We start from the raw sequence: 23,227 nt of genomic DNA on the forward strand, positions 1-23,227 counted from the left end.
TGTTTTGTTTTGTTTTTGGTTTTTTGGTTTTTTTTTTCAGTGCAGACCAGTGGTCCAACTAGCCAAATTTCCAGTTTTTGTCCATTTCTAAACTATGATGCACCAAGACAGTGTCTTCCACCACACAGATGGAAGATGCCTTTGGGAGTCTCAGATATTGTTGATTTTCCAGCTCTTCAACAAAAAGAGAAACAAAATGAGCTGCTTGGTAGGAGGAGGAAGAATTTTTTAAATAGATAAATCCTTCTCCTAAATGCAGTGATTTGAATTATATTAACAACAAAAAGTAAGTGAATTTATGAATTAAAGCTATCTTTGTACCCCAGTGAAATTCAACAGTTTTGTTATCTCAAGAGGGTCACAGGTTTCTCCAAATGGATTAAACAGGAAAAAAATTCGACCAAAATTCTTTCTATGTCTTGAGAATATTTAATACTAAGATTTCTTGAAGTCTTATATGGAGATATAAGTTAAACAAGATCCTAATTACTAAATTAAAAAATCAGCAGAATACACCAAAAATATAGAAACATTTCTTTCTTGTCTTCTTTCCCTATCAGCAAAAGACATAAAACTGCTTGAAAAACTTCATCCCATACTCCATAAACCCAAGCTAAAGAGGTTTTGGGTGGATGAGGATGGGATCCAGTGACAGTCCCTAAGAGGAGATTCTAAAAAGGCTTTTACTGACATATTTGTGGGGCCTCTTGCCTTGTGAGCATCCCACTGTGTGCCTCTTCTAATTGCTTTCCCTACACCACTTGAAGTCCAACACACAGAAGAAATAGGAAGGAAATCTGCCAGAAAGTGAAAGGGATTGGATTTGCCTGGTTTTATTACTTCATTTAAAGGAAATGTTTAAAAACAAACAGCAGAGAATAAAAAGTGAGCAGTAAAGCAGATCCACAGGAATCATTTAAGCTCTTACAATCTGAAGTTTCAATAATGACACAGAAAAGGGTGCCTTTTTCTTTTTAAATTATGTTTTATGTTGGCAAACATCTCTTTAATTTTATCTGTCTCTGCTCATCCTGTTTCCTCCAGGGACCAGCAGCCAAAGTACTGAAACACTGCAAAAGTCTTCTATCAAAGGCAGGAAGAAAAGAAGTAACTGAGAATCAGACAGAGCCAAGTGTGATGTGGCAAGATTTTGAGGCTAGAATGGTTTGAGGTTCATTTACAGGTAGCTGGATTAGCTAAGCCCAGCCTTTGAATTCAAGATGCTGCTGTGCTCTTACCCAAGTCCTAGCAGGGAATTCTGCTCTCACAATGCTCAGTAAGATATAACAAGGCACTGCACAAAGCAGATACAGTTGAGGACACTTAACACTTCTAGCTGAAAATTCCTCTTTTCTAAGAGATAATTAATCAGTTTCCCCTCTTTTTTTATTATTCTCAAATTTGGCATTGTGAAGCAATTTCTCTACCGTGCAGCATCCCTCCCTTGTCTCCAGCACACACTGGCTTTTAATGAGTTTGGCCATTTGTTAGCTGGAGAGAGCCAAAAAAATGTCTAGTTTCAGATGTTTTCCTTTTTTATTCCTTTTTCTCTTTTTTCATGGTGCTGGATGAGGATCTGCGAAGGGGAAGTGGGAATGAGGCATTTAAGAAGCCCTGTGTTTGTGCATTAAAATCTAACTAAACTGGGGTTCTGCTGCCTCCCACCCAGGGCACTTTTGAAGAAAGTACATTCATAGAGATTTTTGACACCCACATGTGAATAACAGGTAGATTTAGATTTTATATTTGTAAATTCTGTCTCAAGATCACCTGGGAATGTGTTCCCTTCATGGTAAAATCTCGTGTTCTTAACAGCCATAGAGATGGTGTTGTCATGTGTGATCCTCTAAGTCTTTTTTAATTCTTATCTCAGTTAAAAAAGTAAAGCCCATGACATCATGTGGAATTGTTGAAAAACAGGCAGGTGTGGTGTCTGGGGACATGGTTTAGTGGTGGACTTGGCAGTGTTGGGTTAATTGTTGATGTTCTTTCCAATCTGAATGATTCTGTGATTCTCCACTTGGGCTTCCCACTGCTTCTCATCACTGCAGAGCTCTTACACTGGCAGTTCACTGACCCTATGAGGGTTGGATTTCTGTATTTTCTCAGTCACTCTGTGAGAGAAGGTGTCTTGCACTGCCTCAGCCCAGGGCACATTGCAATGATATCCAGGTATTACACAACAGCATGAGACAACCAGGAAACTTTACACCATCCCAAACCCTTCACCTGGAGATTGCTGGTGCCACTGAGCCAGGTCTGCATGCCTGGAAATTGTCTCAGTGCAGCCTCTGTGCTGTGGAGGGCTGGGAGGACACAAAGCAAGCCCAGCAGATGCTGAGGTCTTGGTTCAGCCCATAATCACTGGTCACCAGTGGGGTTCTGGCAGGGCCCAGGACCCTGCTGTGCAAACACACAGCTGGAGAAGCTGCCCATGCTCCACAAATCTTCCATTCTGGTGCTGGACTTTCTTAATCACTGAATTTCTCAGTGTGAACTGGTGATGCTGCCAAAGGAGAGGTCTCTTTTCTCTCTGTCCTAAGCTGGCATCTCCTCCCTGCCAAGCTTGGGAGCAGCTGCTGATGTGGTGTGTGGTGAAATAGATTGGAGAAACAATCCAGTTTAAAACTGAACAGTAGAGGGAAAAAAAAAAAAAAAAAAAAAAAAAGGAAAACAAAGATTTAATCTGCCATCTGGCAGAAGGTTTCTTTAATTTCCTCTGCTCAGACCCCCCAGTCTGGTGGGGATTTCAGCTGTGCCACACCTGAACAGCTCCATCCTAAAGGTGGCTGTAACTCATAGCTGAGTGTTTGTCCTTACTCTGGGTACACAGTCCCTGCTATCTTCAAGGAGAGTTTTTGATTTGTCTGATGTGTCTCTTCATCCAGAACAAAGCTCAGAATATGAGAAGCCACAACTGAGGCTCTGAGGTCCTGAGTCAAGCTGCCCAACCAAGGCGTGGGGTTAGAAATGACAGAACTGCTCTGAAAATGTCAGGATCACTTCTCTGCTTGCTACAGGAAAAGAAGAAAACAGGGCACCTCTGGAGGGCAATTTTTATCTTAAATGGACTGAATCTCATTCTTAGGGATTTTAGTCCTCCTAAAGCCTACAATGCCCCAAAGCTTAGTTTATGTACCTTCAGAAAAAGCTTAAGCTGGGTTATGTGTGTTCTTAGATGTGTACGTTAATGTAGTGCTGCTGTTAAGAATGAGCTCAAGAAGATACAAAGTAAGATGAATATTTAATTACTGTGCATAGGCACTTCTAGAGAAATGCAGAAATTCTCTGTAAATAATATTGATACTAGCAACCATCTTTTCAACTTATTTCAGATGTTTCCTTGCAATACATCAAAGCTTTTCTCCCCAAATATGCATTTTACAATTACTGCAATGCAATAGGTGTTAAAAAACAAAAAAGGTTTTCCAAAATCACCTGCTGTGTAAAGTGATTTTTCAATTTTATATTAGTATAGTCTGTTTGGAAAGGCTTTGGTTCTAGCACAACAGGAAAGATTGGGCTTTTAATTCTAAAACAAAAAATGCTGCAGATGGTGGGACCTTGTGTTATCTAGCCACCTTTGGATTTCAAGCAAATATTTAGGGAAAAATTCTGAGAGAGGAAGCCAAAGAGTAATCAGATGGTAAAGCACTTCCAGATGATGGAATTTCAGCATTTGTCTTCTGAGCACTCTGCAAAGTCTCTGTCTCCCTGCTGCAATAAACTGCCAATATCTGGCAATCTGTTTTGGAGGAGGATGGCAGTTAATTCCAGTTCCTTCAGTGGGAGCTAATTCCTTATTCAGATTAATGTATTTTAGTTCTTTTGCAACTGTCTAATAATAATTTCCAAAAAGAGTTTTTCAAAGCCCTGTCAGAGATTTGGAGTGAGAAAAAGTTGCAATGGACTTGAGAAGGAGCCTAGATTTTCCCTGTGAAATTATTCTGGGAGGTTTTTTTCTGATGCCAGTGTAAACACAGATTATTCCCTAGGATTTTTGGAAAAGCTTTACATGACATGAGCCTTTTCTGTAAAGATGTCTAGATTTAGCATATCCTCATGCTAACAGAAATTTCAAGGGATTTTTTGGGGTGATTTGAAATAAAAGTATAGTGGCATTCATCTCATCTAATTTTAACCATCTGAAAGGTTAATGAATAATATGAATATTATTTATCTGGTCCACAATGTCTCTGAATGGTGAGTTTCTCCTTTCCTAATGTAGATGTTTAGAAAAAATTAAATTAATTACTCCTGGAGGTTCACCCTTCTATTCTCTGGTTGCACATCGGGCTCACTTCAGATTAGAAGTTGAATAGAAAAGAACACATTAGAGGGAACAGATGTGTTGCTATTGTGAATCCCTGCATGGGCACCCACAAATTTCTCCACCACAGACACTCATTGGAAGGGTCACAGCCTATTCTGAGGACAAGACCAGATCCCATCCACTGCAGCAAAGGCCCTGATGTTGTGGACAAAAAGAGGAGAAGAAATGGCCTGACTCCACAATTCTTTTCACAAACATCACCAGCCATTTCCCAAGCAATTGGTCTGAAATTGAGCTCAAGTTGGGCAAGAAATAGTAGGATATGATCTGGCTGAATATTCCATAACTATCCTGTTCAACTAAGCTTTAGGACTGTCTGCTAGCATAATTTTTCCCTGGCACAACCAGAATACAATTAAGAAATGACAAAACTCAACAGGGACAAAATGGATCCAATTTGTGGCATTGGGGGTATGAGGATTTTTGAGTTTGAAGTGCTGGAGAGCAATCAAACAATGCACAACATGGCAAAAGGGCTTTTACAAATCATCCAAATCCAAACCAAAGCCGTCAAAAAATCCACAGTCAGCACAAAACTCCAGAAGAGGACTTGTTTCACTCCAGAAAGGTAACAAAAGGAACAAAGAGAAGCAACCTTCCATCAAGGTTCCCTGACAATTCACACATCCTGTCCTCTGCAGCCTCCAGGGCACTGCTCAAGCTCTGCACAGGAGCTGTGTGTGTCCTGCTGAGCCTGAAGAGGGTGAGGGAGGAAGGAGAACATCGAGTGCTGGAATGTCTCTGCTTGCAAAGCAGTGTCAGAGTCAGAGGTGAAAGTAAGAGCCCTTCCTCTGGGGCTGCAAAACTCCAACTTTGACCTTGGTCGTGTCATTGTCTTCACTTTGAGACTGGCAGAACTCAGCTAACAGGAATCAGCTCCAAGGGAGGACCCTACATTCCCTTTGGGTGCCAGAATGCAAACAAAGCTCTTCAGAAAATGGGATTAATTTCTGCTCAGCTTTCTAACTGCTCTGGATCTGCCTGTGTAAATTCTGTGACTCAGCTGCTGCTGACATGTCCTCCTGGCTTAATATTATCTGTGAACTTCACTCCTGTGCAATTCAATTCCATTTCCTGATAATTAATAGAGATGTTAGATGAGACCAGACCTCACACAAATTCTCCAGATACCCTGCAAGATACCTTCCATAAACTTGTTACATTATCATTTATCATAGTTCCTCATTTACAATCTTTCAGCCACTTTCCAACCCACATGACTGATTTCCCATCCAAGCCAATCTGAATTAATTTCTCTGTTAGGGTTTCCTCATAAGCCTGCACAGGCCATGGGATGGGTTAGACTGACCTTATAAACCTTTTATGAGTTTGACCTCTTGATGTTACATGGAAGAGGCTCATAAAACTCCAACAGCTCTTTGCACTTCTCCAGCAGCACCACAGCCCTTTATGATGGGAAAAATCAATGTGAAGGAGAAGTCTCAGCAGAATATGAATTCTTGGATGGATACCCTGCACCAAAACCCCCATCCCACACCCAAACTGCTCCTTTACCAAACAACATCTGCAATGCTGTCCTTTGTGTCCTCATTGAAGAGGCTGTGGGAAAAGCCAATTCAAATGGTTTAGGTGTGAACCTGAGTATTTTGAGCTTCATCCTGGGCTATTCCCTATCCTGGTTATCTTTTTTTTTTTAGCTGCTCTAAAGGAAATGAAAAACCATCCCATTCTGCCTTTATTTTTCTTTGTTATTTTTACTACTTTAAAATGTAATTGGGTTTTCCACAACAAAAGTATCAGAATAGTTCCTAAAGGAGCTTGGCTCAGATCTGTTAAGCAGTGACAAATGATCTGTTTTAACTTGCCTTTTGAGGTGAATGTTGTGATGAAAAGACCATGGATCATATGCAATTACAGCACTTGGCATTTATATAAGACAAAATTCCCTCCAAGGATGCCCTCTTTCTCCCTCTTCCAAAATCTGACAATTGAGGCAAGAAGATGATAAAAGTTGTAAAGACACGAACTTGATTATTTTAGGAGCTTAAAAAAAAAAAAAAAAAAAAAAAAAAAAAAAGCCACTCTTTTCTTGAAAATTGAATTTCCAAAACAGAAAGTGAAATGCTTTACGAGAGCAAGGGAGCTCTTAAGCTTGTCAGGCTTGTAAAATTTATTTTAGGGTATATACCTAAAGCCTAATGCTTGTGCTAATCTTGAAGCCTGGGGAAAGAAAAGAGCGGAGAGACATTTGTAAATCTTCAGAAATGTTCACATTTCTCTGCTGGTGTCCCAAATTTCTGTGCTATTTACAATGACAGATCTGCTGGGCACCAACTGGGTGACCAGTGTTTTCTACATGCAAATCAGTTCTGGACAGGAAAATTAAAGTTAGTTAACAAAGAAACACCACTGTTAGAAAATTTATTACCACATATTCCAGCCACTCCTGAAGGGAAGTGGGTTTGTCATCTGGATGTGAGTCTACATGATAAAATCTGTTTTGGGGGGTGTTTTGTGCTTATCTGTGAATAAAACCTCACTCCAAGAGTCAAGAACATGAACAAACTGAACTGTGAATTTTAGGGGAAGAATGCACATGAATATTTCTATGTTGCATCTACTTGGTACAGAATTTGTTAATGTATTTGCTTAATGTATTAAAATCTGCACTAAGAAATCATCCTGGAGAATGGTTAGGAAAAAGGTGATTTATATTTAAGTCACAGATTCTGTCAAAGAGATGGAATTGCATAATGAAATACTGCTAACAACATCTTTCTTCTTAATGAACCACAAAATTTTTCACAAACTAAACCAGACTGGAAAACTGGAAGCCAGGATCACTTGTCCCATGGATACAGTGCCTTGGTGTTCAGGATAAAATGACATTAACAGGAGCCAGAGCACCCTCCTGGTGGGGAAATTTGTGTGCAGGGGCTCTGGGCTGTGTCCTCAGCCAGCTGGGTGACTTTATTTTGCTGCAATTTTCCTTTCCTAAAGTTTGAACATGGGAAAAAAATTTCCTATTAAAGTGGTTTTGGTGTTTTTTCCTCCTTTATTCTCTGATCTAAAGTATAATGTGAGAGAAAAGTATTTGTGGAATAATTTTGAAAGACTACCTAGAATGAACCATTTTAATACAAAAAATGGGAACATTTTGTTAGGGGCATGTTAAAATGGAACTGTGGGAACCTGCCCTTAATCTTCCATCCTCCAAAATGGAATTAGGGGCAGGATGGACATTGTTTCAGAAATGCTTTTGGTTTCAAGAATACTGTAACTTCAGATAGAAAAAGGTTTTTTGGGCCAGCCAGGCCATGCATGATTTAGTCCAGATAATTCAGCATTTAGAACAGAAGCAGCAAACCCCTCCATGGCCACTGCTGATTTGTAGCTCCCTTTAGGAAGCTGTTTTTGTTGTGCAAAAATGCACTATGCCTGTGGTAAAAATAACACCTGCCCATCAGGCTGACAACACTTGGGTGACATTGGTGGAAACAAGCACACAAAGTGTGAGAGAAACAAGAGCCTGTCTTACACAGGGGCAGCTTTTCAGTCTGGTTTCAAGCTTGGGCAGGAGGGTTGGGTGCCCAGAGCTGGCCCGTTTGTCCTTACATGCTGTGAGAGGATACATGCCAGCTCTTTGGGTTTCCCTGTGCAAGGGTTGATGGGGCTCCCAGGCTCCCACCATTAGCACAAGGAAATAACTGTGGGTCTTTAATTCCCCTTGCATCCCTTGCTTACACTGCATTGCATGGGGGTCTCAGTGGTGTGTGCTGCCTTCAGAGGTGGGGCAGGAAGGCAGGACTGCCCTTCACCTTCTCAGATGCCCTCAGCACAGACAAGCAGGCTTTAGGGCTTGTGTAATTTTATAGAAGAATTGTTCTGCAAGACACCAAAATATTTGTCATCATATATAGTCAGGAAACACTGCACACATGTAGTGCCAAATAATTTTTAGCAATAGACATCATCAGAATAAAACTTTCTGCAAATCAGCCAGCTGTCTCACAACCCATGATCCCCCAGCAGTTCCCTGGCTGTGATGCCAGTTTGCTGGCAAGAGTGGACTGGAGGAGGGTGTGCTTGGTGGCAAAATATAAAACAGAGGAGAAAAGCTGATCTGGCCAGCTCACAGCTGTGAAGACTCTCTGGTGTCTTGCAGAGCTGCTGCTGGGCATACAGGAATGCTGTTGTGTGGGAATTGCAGAAATTAAAACTTTCAATACAAATGCAAGATCACAGTTTCCCCAAATCAATTCACTTCTCTTGGAATACCAGTCAGTGGGTTTTTGTGAGTGTGACTTCTGTAATAACCACTGCATAGAGGACTCTTATCTCAGTGTCTGAAGAGGTTTAATATGGGTTTTGCTCTTAGATTACTGTTTTCCAAATGCCTACCCCAGCCCTACCTACATCACTGTTTCCCAACTAAGATATGCATGTAAATGTATACCACATATGAATAAAGGATGCTAAATAATTCAAGAACTTCTTTTTGGCCATATTTATCAATCTAATTTTATCCTTACAAGGTTCCTTTCACTTCTACCATAGAATATATAAAAGGAGCTCCTCTCCTCTCCTCTCCTCTCCTCTCCTCTCCTCTCCTCTCCTCTCCTCTCCTCTCCTCTCCTCTCCTCTCCTCTCCTCTCCTCTCCTCTCCTCTCCTCTCCTCTCCTCTCCTCTCCTCTCCTCTCCTCTCCTCTCCTCTCCTCTCCTCTCCTCTCCTCTCCTCTCCTCTCCTCTCCTCTCCTCTCCTCTCCTCTCCTCTCCTCTCCTCTCCTCTCCTCTCCATTTGTTGTAATTCTTGTTTCAGATACCAAGAACACCCATCTGTTGTAAATCTGAAGACAGAAGTTCAGAGCCCTCCAAGAGCTCACACAGCCAGTACAGTTAGGGGCTACAAAGACTTTTTGGGAAAACACAGGGATAACTGTTATTTGTAAGTGTAGAAACACTGGCAAACATTAACCAAATATTTAGTAAAGGAAATAAATGGGGTTTTTTATGTCCACAGGGGGCTATCTTTTTAGAAAAATGGCAAAGTTGACACACATCCCAGATCCACAGGGATGAGCCATTATTACAGCAGAAGGGGTTTGTAATTGCATCTTGCTCTTCTCCTAAACAGCCTTCCAATTGCTTCTTTATTAATATTCACATCAAGGCCTGGCACTGCACAAAGGGCCATGTCCCCCTGCAAGTGCTGACAAAAACAAAAAGTAAAATAGTTGGGAGGGAAAGCAGACAGCCAAGGTCATCCCAAAGGTCAGTGGAGAATATTTTCTTTGCAGTTTTCTATATGGCCAGAGCTGCCAGCTGCTGGATGGGAAGGAATGAGCCCCACACCCAAGGAACTTGTTCTCCATCCCTGGTCAGCTGAAGGTGGAATGTCCCTCAGAGGTTGACAAGGAATGTTAAGTTCTGAACTGAGGAACAGCAGCTCAAAAAGAACCCCCAAGCACTCATTCTTGCTTTGCTAGGTCTCTGCTGCTTGTTTACATTGGAATAGCTTGTCCTGGTACATGTTAACCCAGTTTCATGGTCCTGGTGCAGTCAGGGCTCATAGCCTGGCCTTGCTTTTACAGAAGAGGATTTTCTCAGCCCTTGGTCTATCAGAGCCAAGAAACCTTTCCTAATGTACTAAGCAAAGGAAGGAGTGAAGAATTCTCCTAAAAATGCAAGAAAACACTTAATTTCTTGCCCAAACTGAGCAGACAGGCTGCCTGCTCACATCCTCAAAAGCTGATATCTGCAGAGACATCTCCCAGCAAAGGCACAGCTCCATCAGCCCATCCAGCTGAGGAGGGTCAGGAGCCCTCCTCAGTGCTGCTGGGCAGTATGGAAACACAGCTGGAAGAGTAAAAATGTCTTTTTTTTTCCCCCTAAATTAGTTTCCCAATCTGTGAGCCAGAGGATGCTCCTAGGCTTCAAACATTTTCCACTTGCTTTCATGCTACTGAGCAGCTATTCTGAGCTCAGCCTGCCCCATCCTGTCTTTATCTGCCAGGCTGAGATGAAAACTATCTGCAGCTTCCAGCCTCCCTCTCTGATCCTCTCCCTGCACAAGTTTTATGATTTTGCTTTGACTTGGTAGCTTTTTCCAGCCACAGAGCACTTCACAAAATCCTGAGCCACATGCTTGGGCTGGGACAGGTGGTATCACAAGTGGATGCAGAGCCACTCTGGCACTAAGGAGGAATCTGTTCATTGGAGTTAAGGCAATCTTACACTCTAACTGATTTTACTGAAGGGATGATCAGCTTGTGGATATTACTGGTGCACAGATGCCTACTCTGATGTAGGTGGGTTCTGGTTTCATAACTCCTCTGTCCCATAGAGGTGTCCCCCTCAGGGACATCTAAGGAGGGATTAATCTTAGAGCAGCCAGAAAGACTCCACAAATGCAAATGGAGCAAGACTCATTTTAAACTACAGCTGTAAATATGAGAAAAATTGAGAATCTGGCCAGTAGCAAAACTGCAATTAGAGGTTTCAAGATGTTAAGTGAATGCAAGTAACACTTCAGCTTAAGCAAGAGCAGATTCAATATCCAGCTGATGTGTTTATCACAAATGGGGTAATAGAGTTTTTTGTTTTATTGGCTGCTATTTCACCTAGTGTTCATAAATGACTGATATTTAATTGAAGGCAGTATTACAGCAACCAATCTGCTGACAAAGGTTCCTTTAAACCAGCAGTTGTCATATTTATTTTGATCTCAGACAAGCAAGTTTTCTCAGACAAACTATCAAATAAACATGAAAAGAAACAAAGAAACAGTAAAGGTGAAATACCTGAAAAGATATTTTTATGCTTTCCCCCCTCTTCCATATAAAGGCTGTTCAAAAATAGCTTTCATTATTTTTGTTTGGGTTTTTTTGGTTTTTTTTTTTTTTCTGGCATAGGGCAGCGAATTTTCTGTGGCTATAGGTGAATCCTCCCATAGTACACAAGAAGAAATCCTCACATAATCAATAATTCTGTTTATACCAACAAATAAACTGCCTCAGACCCCCTTCTGGCCCTGAAGGCAGGGGAACAGTGTGCTCACTTCTGAGAACACCACACAGCATTACTGAGGATGGAGCAGATTTACCAACCCACAGTGGACTCTTTCCCTTGCTGTCTCCTAAGTTGTTCTGGAAGTCTCAGCTGACAGAAACAATGTTGATATTTGCAAAACTTGAGGTTTAACAGTTTGACCACTGATGGTGAGTGCACCGTGTAGATTTGCCCAGCCTGTGCAAGTTGGGCACAGTCCAGACTCCAAGCACAGGGACATGGTTTTTATGTCCTGAACTGAGGAAATGAGCAATGTTTCTCCAGGAAGTATATCAAAAGTCTTCAGCAAGGCTTCAAATATCCAGCTCTGTTTTCCTGCTCTGCCACAGTCTATCTGCATGACCTTGGGCAAGTCACTCCCTGGCTGGGCTGCAGACTGCAGTGAGCAGGCTACAGTGTCCCCACAGCAAGGGTAGCTGGCATTTTCCTTCTCCTGGTTCACCTGCACTTGCCTACAATGATCCCTGAACAGCCAGAGTGGATTTCAAACCCATTTCAGACATCTGAAACCACTCTGCAGTCTGTGCTCTGAGTGTGAGCGCTGGCTCTGCTGCTTCTCTGCTGAGTGGAGAGACCAAGTTCCTGTGAAAGTATGAATATTTGGGCTGCAAGTTCTTCCAACACTACAGCAAGTAATGGTTAAACAATTATCCTTCACATCCAGATTTCCTCAGGAAAAGCTAAGCAGCTCCATCAGATTTTGCAGCCTGATTACAGCTGCTTCAAAACTGGAGCTGTTTGCTGGAACCTGCCTGAGTGGTTCCCACAGAGCTCCTGTGGGAAACCTGCAAGAGCTCACCCCCTGTCAGCCTTGAGCCAGCCCCACTGAGAGCTTTGAACCAGGAGATGAGAAGAGAGACAAAGTGAAAGCTTCTCACAAGGCTTGAGGGAAATAAAAAACTTCAAGATGTTTTTGCAGCTCCCAGATGGAGCAGGAGTGGAACAGCTCAACACTGTCATTGTGGTCCCCAGACCAGCACAGTTTGACACTTGACCCATGTCAGCTGTAAACTAAACACATACAGAGCACCTTCATGGTTTGTAAATCCCCATATTGTTTTTAGAAGAATTTTGTTCAATTTGAGGCCATTACTAAAAGAATAAAACGGAGCAAAAGCTTCCAGTATTAACCTAGCAACACAACCTTTGGGAAAGTGAGGCAACTTAGAAGATCCTGGTGGGTCCTAATGGTGCAGGAAAGTTTAGTTCAGAAGAATCCCAAGGGCATGGACCAGTGAATGCAATGAACACTGGCCCACACTGAACAGACCTGGCAGGTTTGGCCTCTTGTTTGCAGCGCCACCAGGTTTAGACAAAACTTTTCCTTAATGTCACAACCCAAGTATGAAGAAATACAAAACCTCACAGATACAGGCACGGGGGTTTTTTCCCTTCTCTGAACATCCAGAAACTCAACTACCCAAGTGGACGCAGCATCTGAGATCTGGCTAAACACAATGAGACACCTCAAAACAAGAAATACAGGCCTGGGTTTCCACAGCCTCTGTTCAGAGGAAGGTCAGTAAACAGCCTGAGAGCCAGGATTAAATGAAGATTTCGCTCAGGGATTGAAGGAGATCGTGAGATGCTGCCCACGTCTCGGAAGATGGGCGACAGAGATGACAGAGATAAACTAGTGAAATAATTGATACAAAACAGTGATTTAATCCCAGCAGCTGGAGCCAAAGGGACCAGAGAAGGTGAACAACTGCAGACACACCACTGCTGAAGACCAGCCCAGGTTCAGGGCTGGCCACAGCTCCATAATAGAGTCCTTACCATGTAAGAAGAAGGAAAACTGTGGCAGCGTGTGTTTCTCTTTCTCAGTAAAAGCAGGAACTCTGCCTAGCCACAGAAATGGGTTGTAATTGCTGGCTTTTCTCTGAAGTGCAGCCACAGGCTTTGGAGGCTTTACCTTCTTTCACTGGGAAGAGGGCAGAAAGCTCCCTGCTCTGTCCAGCTTTAAAATGAGTTGCCTAAGGGCATTTATTCCCTCATCTGGAAGATGAAACACAACTCCTTGGGGAATTGAAGGTGCTGGGATGGTGTTTGGCAGTGCTCAGAGTTAGACTTCTGTGTTTTCAGAAAATCTTTCTCTCTATGTGAGTTATCTGGCAATCCAATAAGTAGCTAATCCAGACCACATTATCTTCTCCTTTGCTTTTATCTTTAGAAAAAGAAGGAGCTTTAGGCAATCTTCTAATGAAAAAAAAACCACATTGCAAGTGACCACATCCTAGTTTTGATAAGATCAGTTAGAGTTTGTCTAGAGAAGAAAATTAACCTAGATTGAGAGAGTAGGGTGACTATTTCTGTATAAAGCTGGTTTATAACACTGTTAGTCTAGTTTATCAGTGTTCTCCTCTAAACTACCTTAATTTTAATTCTAAGAATAAGCAAAATGTAAAGGATACACTTCAATTCTGCCATAGCGGGATTGCAACATACTAGAAGATAAAATTTGTTTGGGGATATTTGATCCAGGATAACTCATTTTTCTGAGCACTCTGCACTCAGGACTTTCCAGCAGTACAAGGACACCTTTTCATTTCCACACACTCAGCTCAGGCAGTCACAACCCTGTACAAAGCAATTGCTGTAACATCTACAGCCACAGGACCAAATCCAAGCTGTTCCACCTGGCAGCTTTACTGAAGAAAGAAGACAATCAAATAAAATCAATCTATGTCTCTGCTTCAGATTTCAGAGCAGGGATTGACTTTATGGGATCTTTTTCTGGTAAATGTACAGTAAGAAACAAATTATGACTTCAGAATCTTAGTGCTGGTACTTGCAAGAGCATGTCCCTTTATCCCCAAGGAACTCTTTGAAAAAGGGGGAGAGGCAACCCCAGAGATCTCTGGTTTACAAGAAGGAGCATTTCCTCTCCCCTGTGACCTGAACCAGGAGTAAATAGTGTCCTAGGGAGTTTGTTATACTCTATTTAAGAAATCCTGCCTCTGGTGCAATGCCCAGGGGAGCATGCAGATATACTGTAATCCACAAAAACTTCTTTCATGAGCTACCTGCAAACTTTGTACCTTATTTACTCACAGCAGGTTAGTCCTGGTGAGTGGAATTACTCCAGATGGGAGGGAAAGCAGATGGGTGCTTGTGTGCCAGGGAAATAGTCCTGAGATACTCTGTGCTAAATTGTTTGTTCTTTTAATTGGGAGGACTGAAACTTCTTTCACCTTTTACCTTGTTTCAACTTTGCAGGAAGCCTCTAGCTGGTGGGATCCATCCTAAAACTCCAGCCCATCCATCAGCGACAGAGTTAATAATTTTTACACTGAGAGAAAAAAAAATATCCCACTTCCCTTCACCTTCTTTGCATGCAGGTAAAGAAGGCAGGACAGCTGAAATTGCTTCTGGCCCAAACCTCCTGCTGCTCCTACAGCACTGGCAGGGGCAGGGAGACACAGGACCTCACTGTGCCTTTGAGGAAAGCTTTTCCTGGCCACATTAAAGACAAATTATCCCATCACAGCAGTGAGCTGGAAAAAGGATAGTGCAAAGCAGCTCTCAACCCCCCACCCACCTCCTGTCCCTTTCCCCCAGGTATTGAACCTTCAAGGCACTGCAAGGTCTCCTGGTGCCCAGGCTCTTCTTGCTCCCTTCTCCTGCTCCGGCAGCTCCAGTCCCCCACCCTCCCTCCTCGCCCGGAACAAAAGCAAGGCACCGATTCAGCTGCTTCACCAGGAAAGCCCAGATCACACACATTCCCATAGAGAGAGATAGATATGATTATATTTCTCTTTGCTGTTTAGGACAAGAAATGAAGTGCTGCCTCTTTAATTGGCAAAAGCATGCAGTAAGAGCATACCTTTAATTTAGTGTTGGGATAGCTCACTTGCACCCTGGCTGTTGTCTTATTGGAGAGGGCAGCCTGCCTCAGATCCTCTAGCACTGAAATAATATCATCCAGCACGCATTTCTTATCCTGATTTCTCAACACACACAGATGGGAAAAAGTATAATTATAGCCTTTGTAGTTCACCTTCATTTCCAGCACGGCTCGGTGGATCTGCAGGATCACATCAGCCTGATGCAAAATATTGCCTCCGGGTTTGGAGAGGAGAATCACCCTGCCATACCTCCCCGGGGTGTGCAAGTCCGAATACAGCTGGCTTTTGGATTGATCGAGGGAGAAAAGGCTGCTGGCTAAGCTCCTCTCGATCTTGGCCAGGCTGTGGCTGGGGGCTACCAGGCTCTCCAGGTCAGTGTCAGGCTGGAAGCGGTTGAGCAGGCTGAAGCCGAAGATGATGGTCAGGACTGCGGGCACAGTGAGGAAAAACACCGGATGCCTGCTCACGAATAAGCCCAGCTTGTAGAAAAACGACTGGAGCCCTCTGTGTATCACCTGCCGCAGCATCCTCCACCAGATCCAGCCTGCAGATGCTCCTGGCCGTCTTAGAAAGCACATGTGACATGTGTAGCTCCTTACCCCTTCCTGCCAGTTTCCCTTTCTCTCTCCCTCTCTCTCTACTACTCCTTTAAAAGACTGCAGCAAGTTGCAGCAAGACAGCCAAATATTGATCAATGGGGTGTGTGTGTGCGTGCGGGTGTGTGTGTGTGTGTGCCGGAGATGGAAAGGACCGGGCAGGGGAGGGAGGAGGGGGGGGTCCTTGCCTTTTTTTCCCTCTTTCTCTCCTTTTTTTTTTTTTTTTTTTTTTTTTTCCCCGCTCTCCTCCCTCCCCCCAAGCCAGGCAGCATCGCCGCCCCCCTTCCCGTCCCTCCCCTCCCGCCCGGTGCCCCCCTTTCTCCGGGAGGCTGGGGCGCTGCGCCGGGAGCGCTGCCGGCTCCGCAGTGCCCGCTCCGCTCCGCTCCGCGCAGCCCGGGAGCTGCGGGCAGCGCTGCCGCCTGCCCTCCGCCCCTCGGCGCACACACACACAGACACACACACACACACACACTCACACACACACACGCACGGCATCCGCCGGGGCCGGAGGATGATGCTGCATTTTAACGGCCCCCGACCCCTCCGTGCCCCTCCCTCGCTCCCCCTCCCCATCCCCGCCGGCTGCCGGAGGAGGGAGAGCTCGGCCCGGAGACTTGGCGATCCGCTTTATCACAGCAGCAGCAGCGGCGGCGGCAGCAGCGGCAGCCGCGCTCCGCTCTCGTCCCGCTGTCCCAGGGCTGCAGCATCCCCTCGCCGCGCTCCTCTCTCCATCCCCGCTCCCGCGGCTGCTGCATCTCCCGGCCGCGCTCCGCTCCCATCCCCTGTCCAACTGCATTCCCCTCCTCGCTCCGCTCCCATCCCCTGTCCCACCGCATTCCCCTCCTCCCTGCCCTCTCATCCCGTGTCCCACCGCTTTCCCCTCCTCGCTCCGCTCCCATCCCCTGTCCCACCGCATCCCCCTCCTCGCTCCGCTCCCATCCCCTGTCCCACCGCATTCCCCTCCTCGCTCCTCTCTCATCCCCTGTCCCACCGCTTTCCCCTCCTCGCTCCTCTCTCATCCCCTATCCCACCGCTTTCCCCTCCTCGCTCCTCTCTCATCCCCCTGTCCCACCGCATCCCCCTCCTCGCTCCGCTCCCATCCCCTGTCTCACCCGCATCCCCTCCTCGCTCCGCTCTCATCCCCCTGTCCCACCGCATCCCCCTCCTCGCTCCTCTCTCATCCTCCTGTCCCACCGCATTCCCTCATCGCTCCGCTTCCATCCCCTGTCCCACCGCATCCCCCTCCTCCCTGCCCTCTCATCCACTGTCCCACCGCTTTCCCCTCCTCTCTCCGCTCCCATCCCTTGTCCCACCGCTTTCCCCTCCTCCCTGCCCTCCCATCCCCTGTCCCACCGCATCCCCCCGCACTCGGCTCTGCCCCATCCTCGCTGTGGCTCCCGGGGGCGGGGGACAGGCGGCACAGGGTACACACTGCTCCAGGCAAAGCTCCCAGCCCAAATCTCCCCTTTCCCCTCTTTGCCGCCCGGGGTCGCCCAGAGGGAGCTGCCCCCGTGCTCCTGTGACCCGGGAAATGCTGGACACAAGGGGAGGAAAGGGAGAAGATCTGCTCCTTTCTGCTGCCCCACACCTTGGCACATCTCCCTCGGCCAGCTGCTCTCTCAGCAGTGCCCCGAGAGAGGTAGGACACAGCTCCTGACACTCTCCAGCTGAAAAAGAGGTTTTCCAAGCAAAGACACCAGCAGACCATTACATAAGAGGAGGAGAATTCTGCAGCTCCTTCGGACCAAGGGAGAGCAGCAGAGAAATGCATTTGCAGCAGGCGAGCTGCCCACCATCTCTCCAGACACAAAGCTCTGCTCCTCTGGGAGCTGAAGCCAGGAATGCCCGGGACAGCAGCTCCAGCCCCAGCAGAGCTGAGTCCCCGTGCAGGAAAGGCAGCCTGGCTTTGCAGGAGCTTTGTGCTTAACCTGTAATCCTAAATCACAGAAGTGTAATTAAAAGGCAAAACCCAAAAAATGCAGCTCTCTGCTTGGTGTTTCCTCTTTCACAAAATTCCTGATATGTTTTAGTGAGTTTTGTCAAGCGGAAATTATTTATTTTGAGATGGGACCAAGGACACTGCAAAGTCTGAGAGAAAAAGGCTCTTCCATAATAAGCCCCTACAGAAACAAGAGGGTGAGTGGAAGCTGGTGAGCTCAAAAATGTCACTTAGCAGCCTCTGTCTGATTCAGTACTGGACCAACAGCATGCTGCAGCCAACTTGAATTTATCAGTGTTTTGGAGACTAAACAGCATATTCTGCAATCCCTTTCATGCTGACACCCCTTCCACGTGTGCTTCTCCTGCTACCAGCAGTAGGACTTGATGACCTTTGAGGTCTTTTCCAACTTAATCATCCTATGACTCTATGACTTTGTTGGGTGTACAGGACTGGTGGAGAAGGAGCCAAACTCAGATGTCTTTGGAGGGCCTGTGTTAGGTTGCAGAGGCACTGATTCAGATTGGGAGCCTGAAGCCTTTCAGAAGTGTGGAAACAACTGCATTGGTAAAGTGGGCTTAATGTTCAGGTATTTGATTGGGTGCTGCAAGCACATCATGGCTTTCAAATTCAGGCTGTTTTTATTTAGTGACCTAGATATACTTGATGTACAAATGCAGATTGGAGCTCTTACAGGAAGCAAGGAGAGGTCTAAGGTGGGAAGCTCTGCAGAAAAGACCCTGTCAGCCATCTATCTGCACATCTTAAGGTACTGCCTTCCTCAATAACCCCAGGAAATGCTACACTCCACTGGTACATATTACAGCTCTTTGTCTATTTTATGGTGTACTTATGCCAATGGTTGAGTGCTCCCAGAGAATAAAGTCTAAATGCAAAGACTTTATCGAGCCTTTGTACTCATAGATAGAAGTGAGACCTTGGGTGGGAAGCCAGAGCCTGTTTCCTGATTTCTACACGTGCAGGCTTGTGACAGCCCTTGACAGAATATTGTGACCATACCTAGGCTGTGGGTGGCAGAGGTACCTGGCTGCTGTGGGATACCTGGAGCCTTTGGATCCTTGGTACTTATTGCTCCTGTGACTGAGATAGTGTTGGGAGCTGGTCTGACAGGGAAAAACCTGGAATCACTTCTCTTGGTTGCTGAGGCCTTGCCCAGTGGGTCCTTCACAGAGCTGAGGAGCTCAGGAGCTTGGCCAGATCATAAAGTGGCAGAATGGTTTGGGTTCTAAAGGACCTTAAAGAACATCCACTTCCATCCCCTTGCCATGGGCAGGGACACTTTCCTCTGGACCAGGTTCCTCAAAGTCCCATCCAGCCTGGCCTTGAACACTTCCAGGGGTGGGGATCCACAACCTCTCTGATCCACTGGGGATCCACAACTTTATCCAGTGACTCATCACCCTCACAGTGAAGAATTCTTTTCTAATATCTAATCTAAATCTACACTTTTTTAAACTTAAAGCCATTCCCCATTGACCTGTTAGGTTGCAGACAGTGATTGAGATGATTCATTACAGCCAGTGACCACAGGAACAGCTCAGGAGCACGGCAAAAATTGACTGTACCATGCTGGGACAGGCATGTCCCTCTAGTGCCTGAATAAGATATGGCAAAGGATGATTTGCTTCTGCAGCTTCTGGAGGTTTTGGACCACACCAGAACAACACCAGGACAAGAAGTGCCAGGATAATGCAGTGGGGCATTCTGACACAGCACAGACCAGATAAAGAGGGGCAAAGAAAGCTGTGAAAGGTGTGACTGATACCTGCTGCCTCCTTCTGACCAGGAGGATAAGGAATAGAGCCCAAAGGCACTGCAGCTGCTCTTGCCTGTCCCTGGGAGTACACAGCAGCAACGTGTAATCCGGCATTAGTGCCGGTAAAACTGGCTTAATTTTAAGATCCTGAATGGGTGCTGCAAGCACAGTGTGCCTTTCAAATTCAGGCTGGTTTTGTGTAGAGGCCCAGATACTGCTGATCTGAAGGTGCCTGCAAGTGTTACCCCTCAGGTAACATGGATGATAAAGTGAGCAGTGCATTACATTGGTCATCCCAAATGGCAAAATCCATGGAGGATCTAAAAAGTCAGCTTGAAGCAAGCAGGGCATCAGCACCTTTTCTGAGAACTGTGCTGGGATATGCTGATATTTATATCTTCCCTGGTGTCATCCAATGAATCCTCTTTAAAATGGAATAACAGACATGTCAGGGATGTTAGCTGGGGGAGCTGAGTGATGGTTCACAGAGTCTGGAGCTCAGAGAAGTAGCAAACCACAGAGAGAAACTAAAAACACTCCAAAATATTTGAGACAATTCAGTTTGGAAAAAGTGCAGATCTGTCTGAGGAAAGTAATTGAAGTTGCCTATTCCCAGGAAGGAGACAACTTTGGGAAAAAATTATTGAGCACAAAGAAAATAATGGGATTACAGCACAAGGCAAAGTAGACATGGTTTTGGTTGAAGGCTTTGGAAAAGAGCAGAAAGTCAAAGCAAACCAAATTTACTTGCAGGGTAACCTAAAGCAAGGAGGACTGGAGCAGTCCCTCTGATTCTCTGATGAGGCTACACTGGTGGACTGTGTTCAGCTCAAAGTGCTACTGAGACACAATTTAGTTTAAATAAAAATTATCAACAGGCTTGAGGGGTTGGCATAGGTGCTGATTAGGTACTGAAAAAAGGTACATTGGGTGCCCAGGAGCCAGACTGCTACATGGAGATTAAAAAAACAAGTAAAGGCACAAATGGTCCTATTGACATAGTGATTCTAAGTCGTTATGGTTTAATAGCTGGGTGGATATAGTGAAAATTAATGGCATCAAAAGACATTAAATACTGAAAAAATAATTCAGAGGGATAATTCAGAATGGCAACAGAGGCTGTGTACATTAGAACAAGTAAAACAAACTTAAGACCAACTAGCAGTTCATGTTCATAGACTTTTATCATTTTGCACCTCAAACTGGGAAAGAAAAACTCTATTGTGTTATAGAGTTTAGTTTTAGAAATGCAAATCATAAGAAAAAATCCCTTAGGGATCCTCATTTCAATTTTGAACTTCATTGGACAGCAGGGCCAGCACTCCACTGAGGGAGCAGGGATGGGAAGGGGGAGCCAGGGGAGGTTTGTTTATCCTCCTGGGGAATGAGAACAGTGGAGAAAGGATGCAAGAACTGGGGTGACCCTCCAGGGAAAAAAAAATACCAAGTAAAACCTTTGGTTTCTGTGGTTGAATTGGCTCTTTTGTTTCTGAGTTGAAAATAATTGAGAAAACCCTTCCAGTTGAAGAAGGGGAGAGAATGAAACACTGAGGTGCCTTTTAGGGACCTGCAGGACCAGAAAGCTGCACCCATTGGCACTGGAGATTTTATACAGAAGCACCAGAAACTGCTGAAAAGTCTGGACAGACAGGCTAAGGCAGAGTAGGCTGTAGTGGCAGTGGGGAAAGAGTAAAAGCTAAAGAGCCTTTGAACCTCTGGTATGGGAGGAAACAAGTATTGCATTATGTATTGATATATTTTCAAACATTCAGCTTAATGAGAAAGTTTTATTCCCTAGTTGGGTTTTATTTCCTTGAGAAGCTGGAGAGTTGTTGGGGAAGTTGCTAAAATACTGCTCACTTAAGGAAAAAATGTCAAGCCAGGGTTTTCAAAGGGTTAATATTTGTTGGATAAACTTGACCAATTCTTTCACATATGAAAAGCAGTTTTTGGAGAATATTGTGTGTAAACACAATGCTTTTTTCTACATTGAGGGGATTGTTTTGTCTCTCCTACAACAAGTTTAGTTTTGAAATTAAAAACTTGTCAATCCAGCTTTTGGGACCATGTTTTAAGCAATTTTCCTGATAAATTCTGAAAATCTTATTGAACTTGAGGGGTTTTGACCAAAATTTAGAAGCTTTATTGGAAATTTATTAGAATGACATAGACAGGTTTTTCTCCTGTTTACATTTTTCTTTGATTGCAAATCCATCCTTGCCATTTTCTAAGCTTTTATAGCTAATTCAAACTGTAACCTGATAAAAGCTGCCAGAAAAGAACTGCAAGATCTGTAACAACTAAGAGCATCATAAAATGCATAATGTTAATGTTATTGTATTTCTTGAGAGGACTGAAAAATTAAAATGCTGCAAGAACACATCTTGTGAAGATAGCTGGGAGCAGCAGGCAGTTAAGTAATATGTTCTGTGTGGGTGGGGAGGTTAAGTTGTGATTTTGTTTTCTTTTGTTAGAGAGAAAATATTGATTCATCTGCAGAAAATGGAAATGACTGAGGAAGCTGCCTCATACAAGTGAAAAAATCAAACAAATGTGTTCCCACGTGTAGCTTATCACTTCTGCAACAATTAAACCCCATCTTTCCAGCTCTTGCTGCTGTGCTTCCTACTGTCATAAAAGGCAAACAATGAGTATTCATTCTTCTGTCATCATGAGTTGATTCTCATGTCTCTGCCTATTTGGAGAAGTACTTTGAAAACAAAGGTGTCTGCTACAGCCCATCCCTGGATGGAGATGTGTGGCACTGTCGATTATACCTGCTCCCCATGTCCTCTGTGAGGGCTTTGCCCAGACACCAAACCTGCGCTGAGAGTTTTCAAACTGGCTGGGGAATGTAGTGCAATGTGTTTTTAATGGGGCTCCAGAGGAAGGCAGAAATCCTCTCCCAAGCACAGGAATCCCAGGAAGAAAGTAGATGGCATTAATTCTTGGTCTGACAACACCTTGGCTGCTTGCCTTGTGCTATTTCACGTCCTGATGGAGGATGGAGGGCAGTGCTGTCCTTTAGCCCAGACCAGAGGGTGATGCTGCACAGCAATGTTATTTTGAGTTTACAGTGGTGGGCTCAGGAAAGGCAATACTGCAGATCTTGTAGAGGAAACCACCTTCATAAAACATCCTCCTAAGAGGCTTCTTGATTCTATTTTATTGCAGCTGCCTCTCTAATTCTGCCCCCTTAATTTGCTGTTTGGAGGTGGCCTGGGGTGGCCTTTGCTGTGAATCCTGAGATGAGTGTGGTGAGAGAAGCTGCTGCAGAAACTGAAAAGGAGCAAAGAGCAGCCAGATCCAGACTTTGCTCCTTCAGACATGAAATCAGGAGACATGCCATAACTCTCCCAATGATATTGTTGGCTGTTAAACATCATGAGGGCATAGTGGTTTCAATAAGAGGTAAAAAGGAGTATGAAAACTAATTAATTTATTACCTAGGAAAGGAAGCTGAAGATAGAGTACTTTATTACTCCTAAAAGCTGCATTGCTTTAAGATATTTATAACAGGGAGCCAGAGAATTTGTTTCATGAATAGCAAACCTACATGGTCATGAGCCCATGCAAAATGTATCAGCACAGCTTCTTTCTTTCTGTCTTTTATGGGGTGATGCAACATTGGAAAAAAACCCAGAGCAACAAACTCATACCAAAACCAAAAATACAAAACCAAACCAAAGCTAACAAAGAACAAAC

General features: G+C 44.6%; 1 protein-coding gene across 2 annotated transcripts in view; it reads right to left on the reverse strand.

Moving 5' to 3' along the window:
- The window catches only part of PTCHD4 (patched domain containing 4), an 81,155-nt gene extending 65,329 nt beyond the window's left edge, over positions 1 to 15,826 (reverse strand). Inside the window, exon 1 of one of the 2 annotated variants that reach the window (XM_056487944.1) lies at positions 15,363 to 15,826. In XM_056487944.1, coding sequence (XP_056343919.1) covers positions 15,363 to 15,788 — 426 coding nt within the window. In that variant the 5' untranslated portion in view covers positions 15,789 to 15,826. Of the gene's footprint in view, positions 1 to 15,188 lie in introns of both variants that reach the window. The other variant, XM_056487943.1, reaches the window with a different exon arrangement.
- Between the last annotated feature and the right edge of the window lie 7,401 nt (positions 15,827 to 23,227).

This window comes from Oenanthe melanoleuca, chromosome 3 (assembly GCF_029582105.1).
Source record: "Oenanthe melanoleuca isolate GR-GAL-2019-014 chromosome 3, OMel1.0, whole genome shotgun sequence".
In the NCBI taxonomy this organism is placed as follows: domain Eukaryota; kingdom Metazoa; phylum Chordata; class Aves; order Passeriformes; family Muscicapidae; genus Oenanthe; species Oenanthe melanoleuca.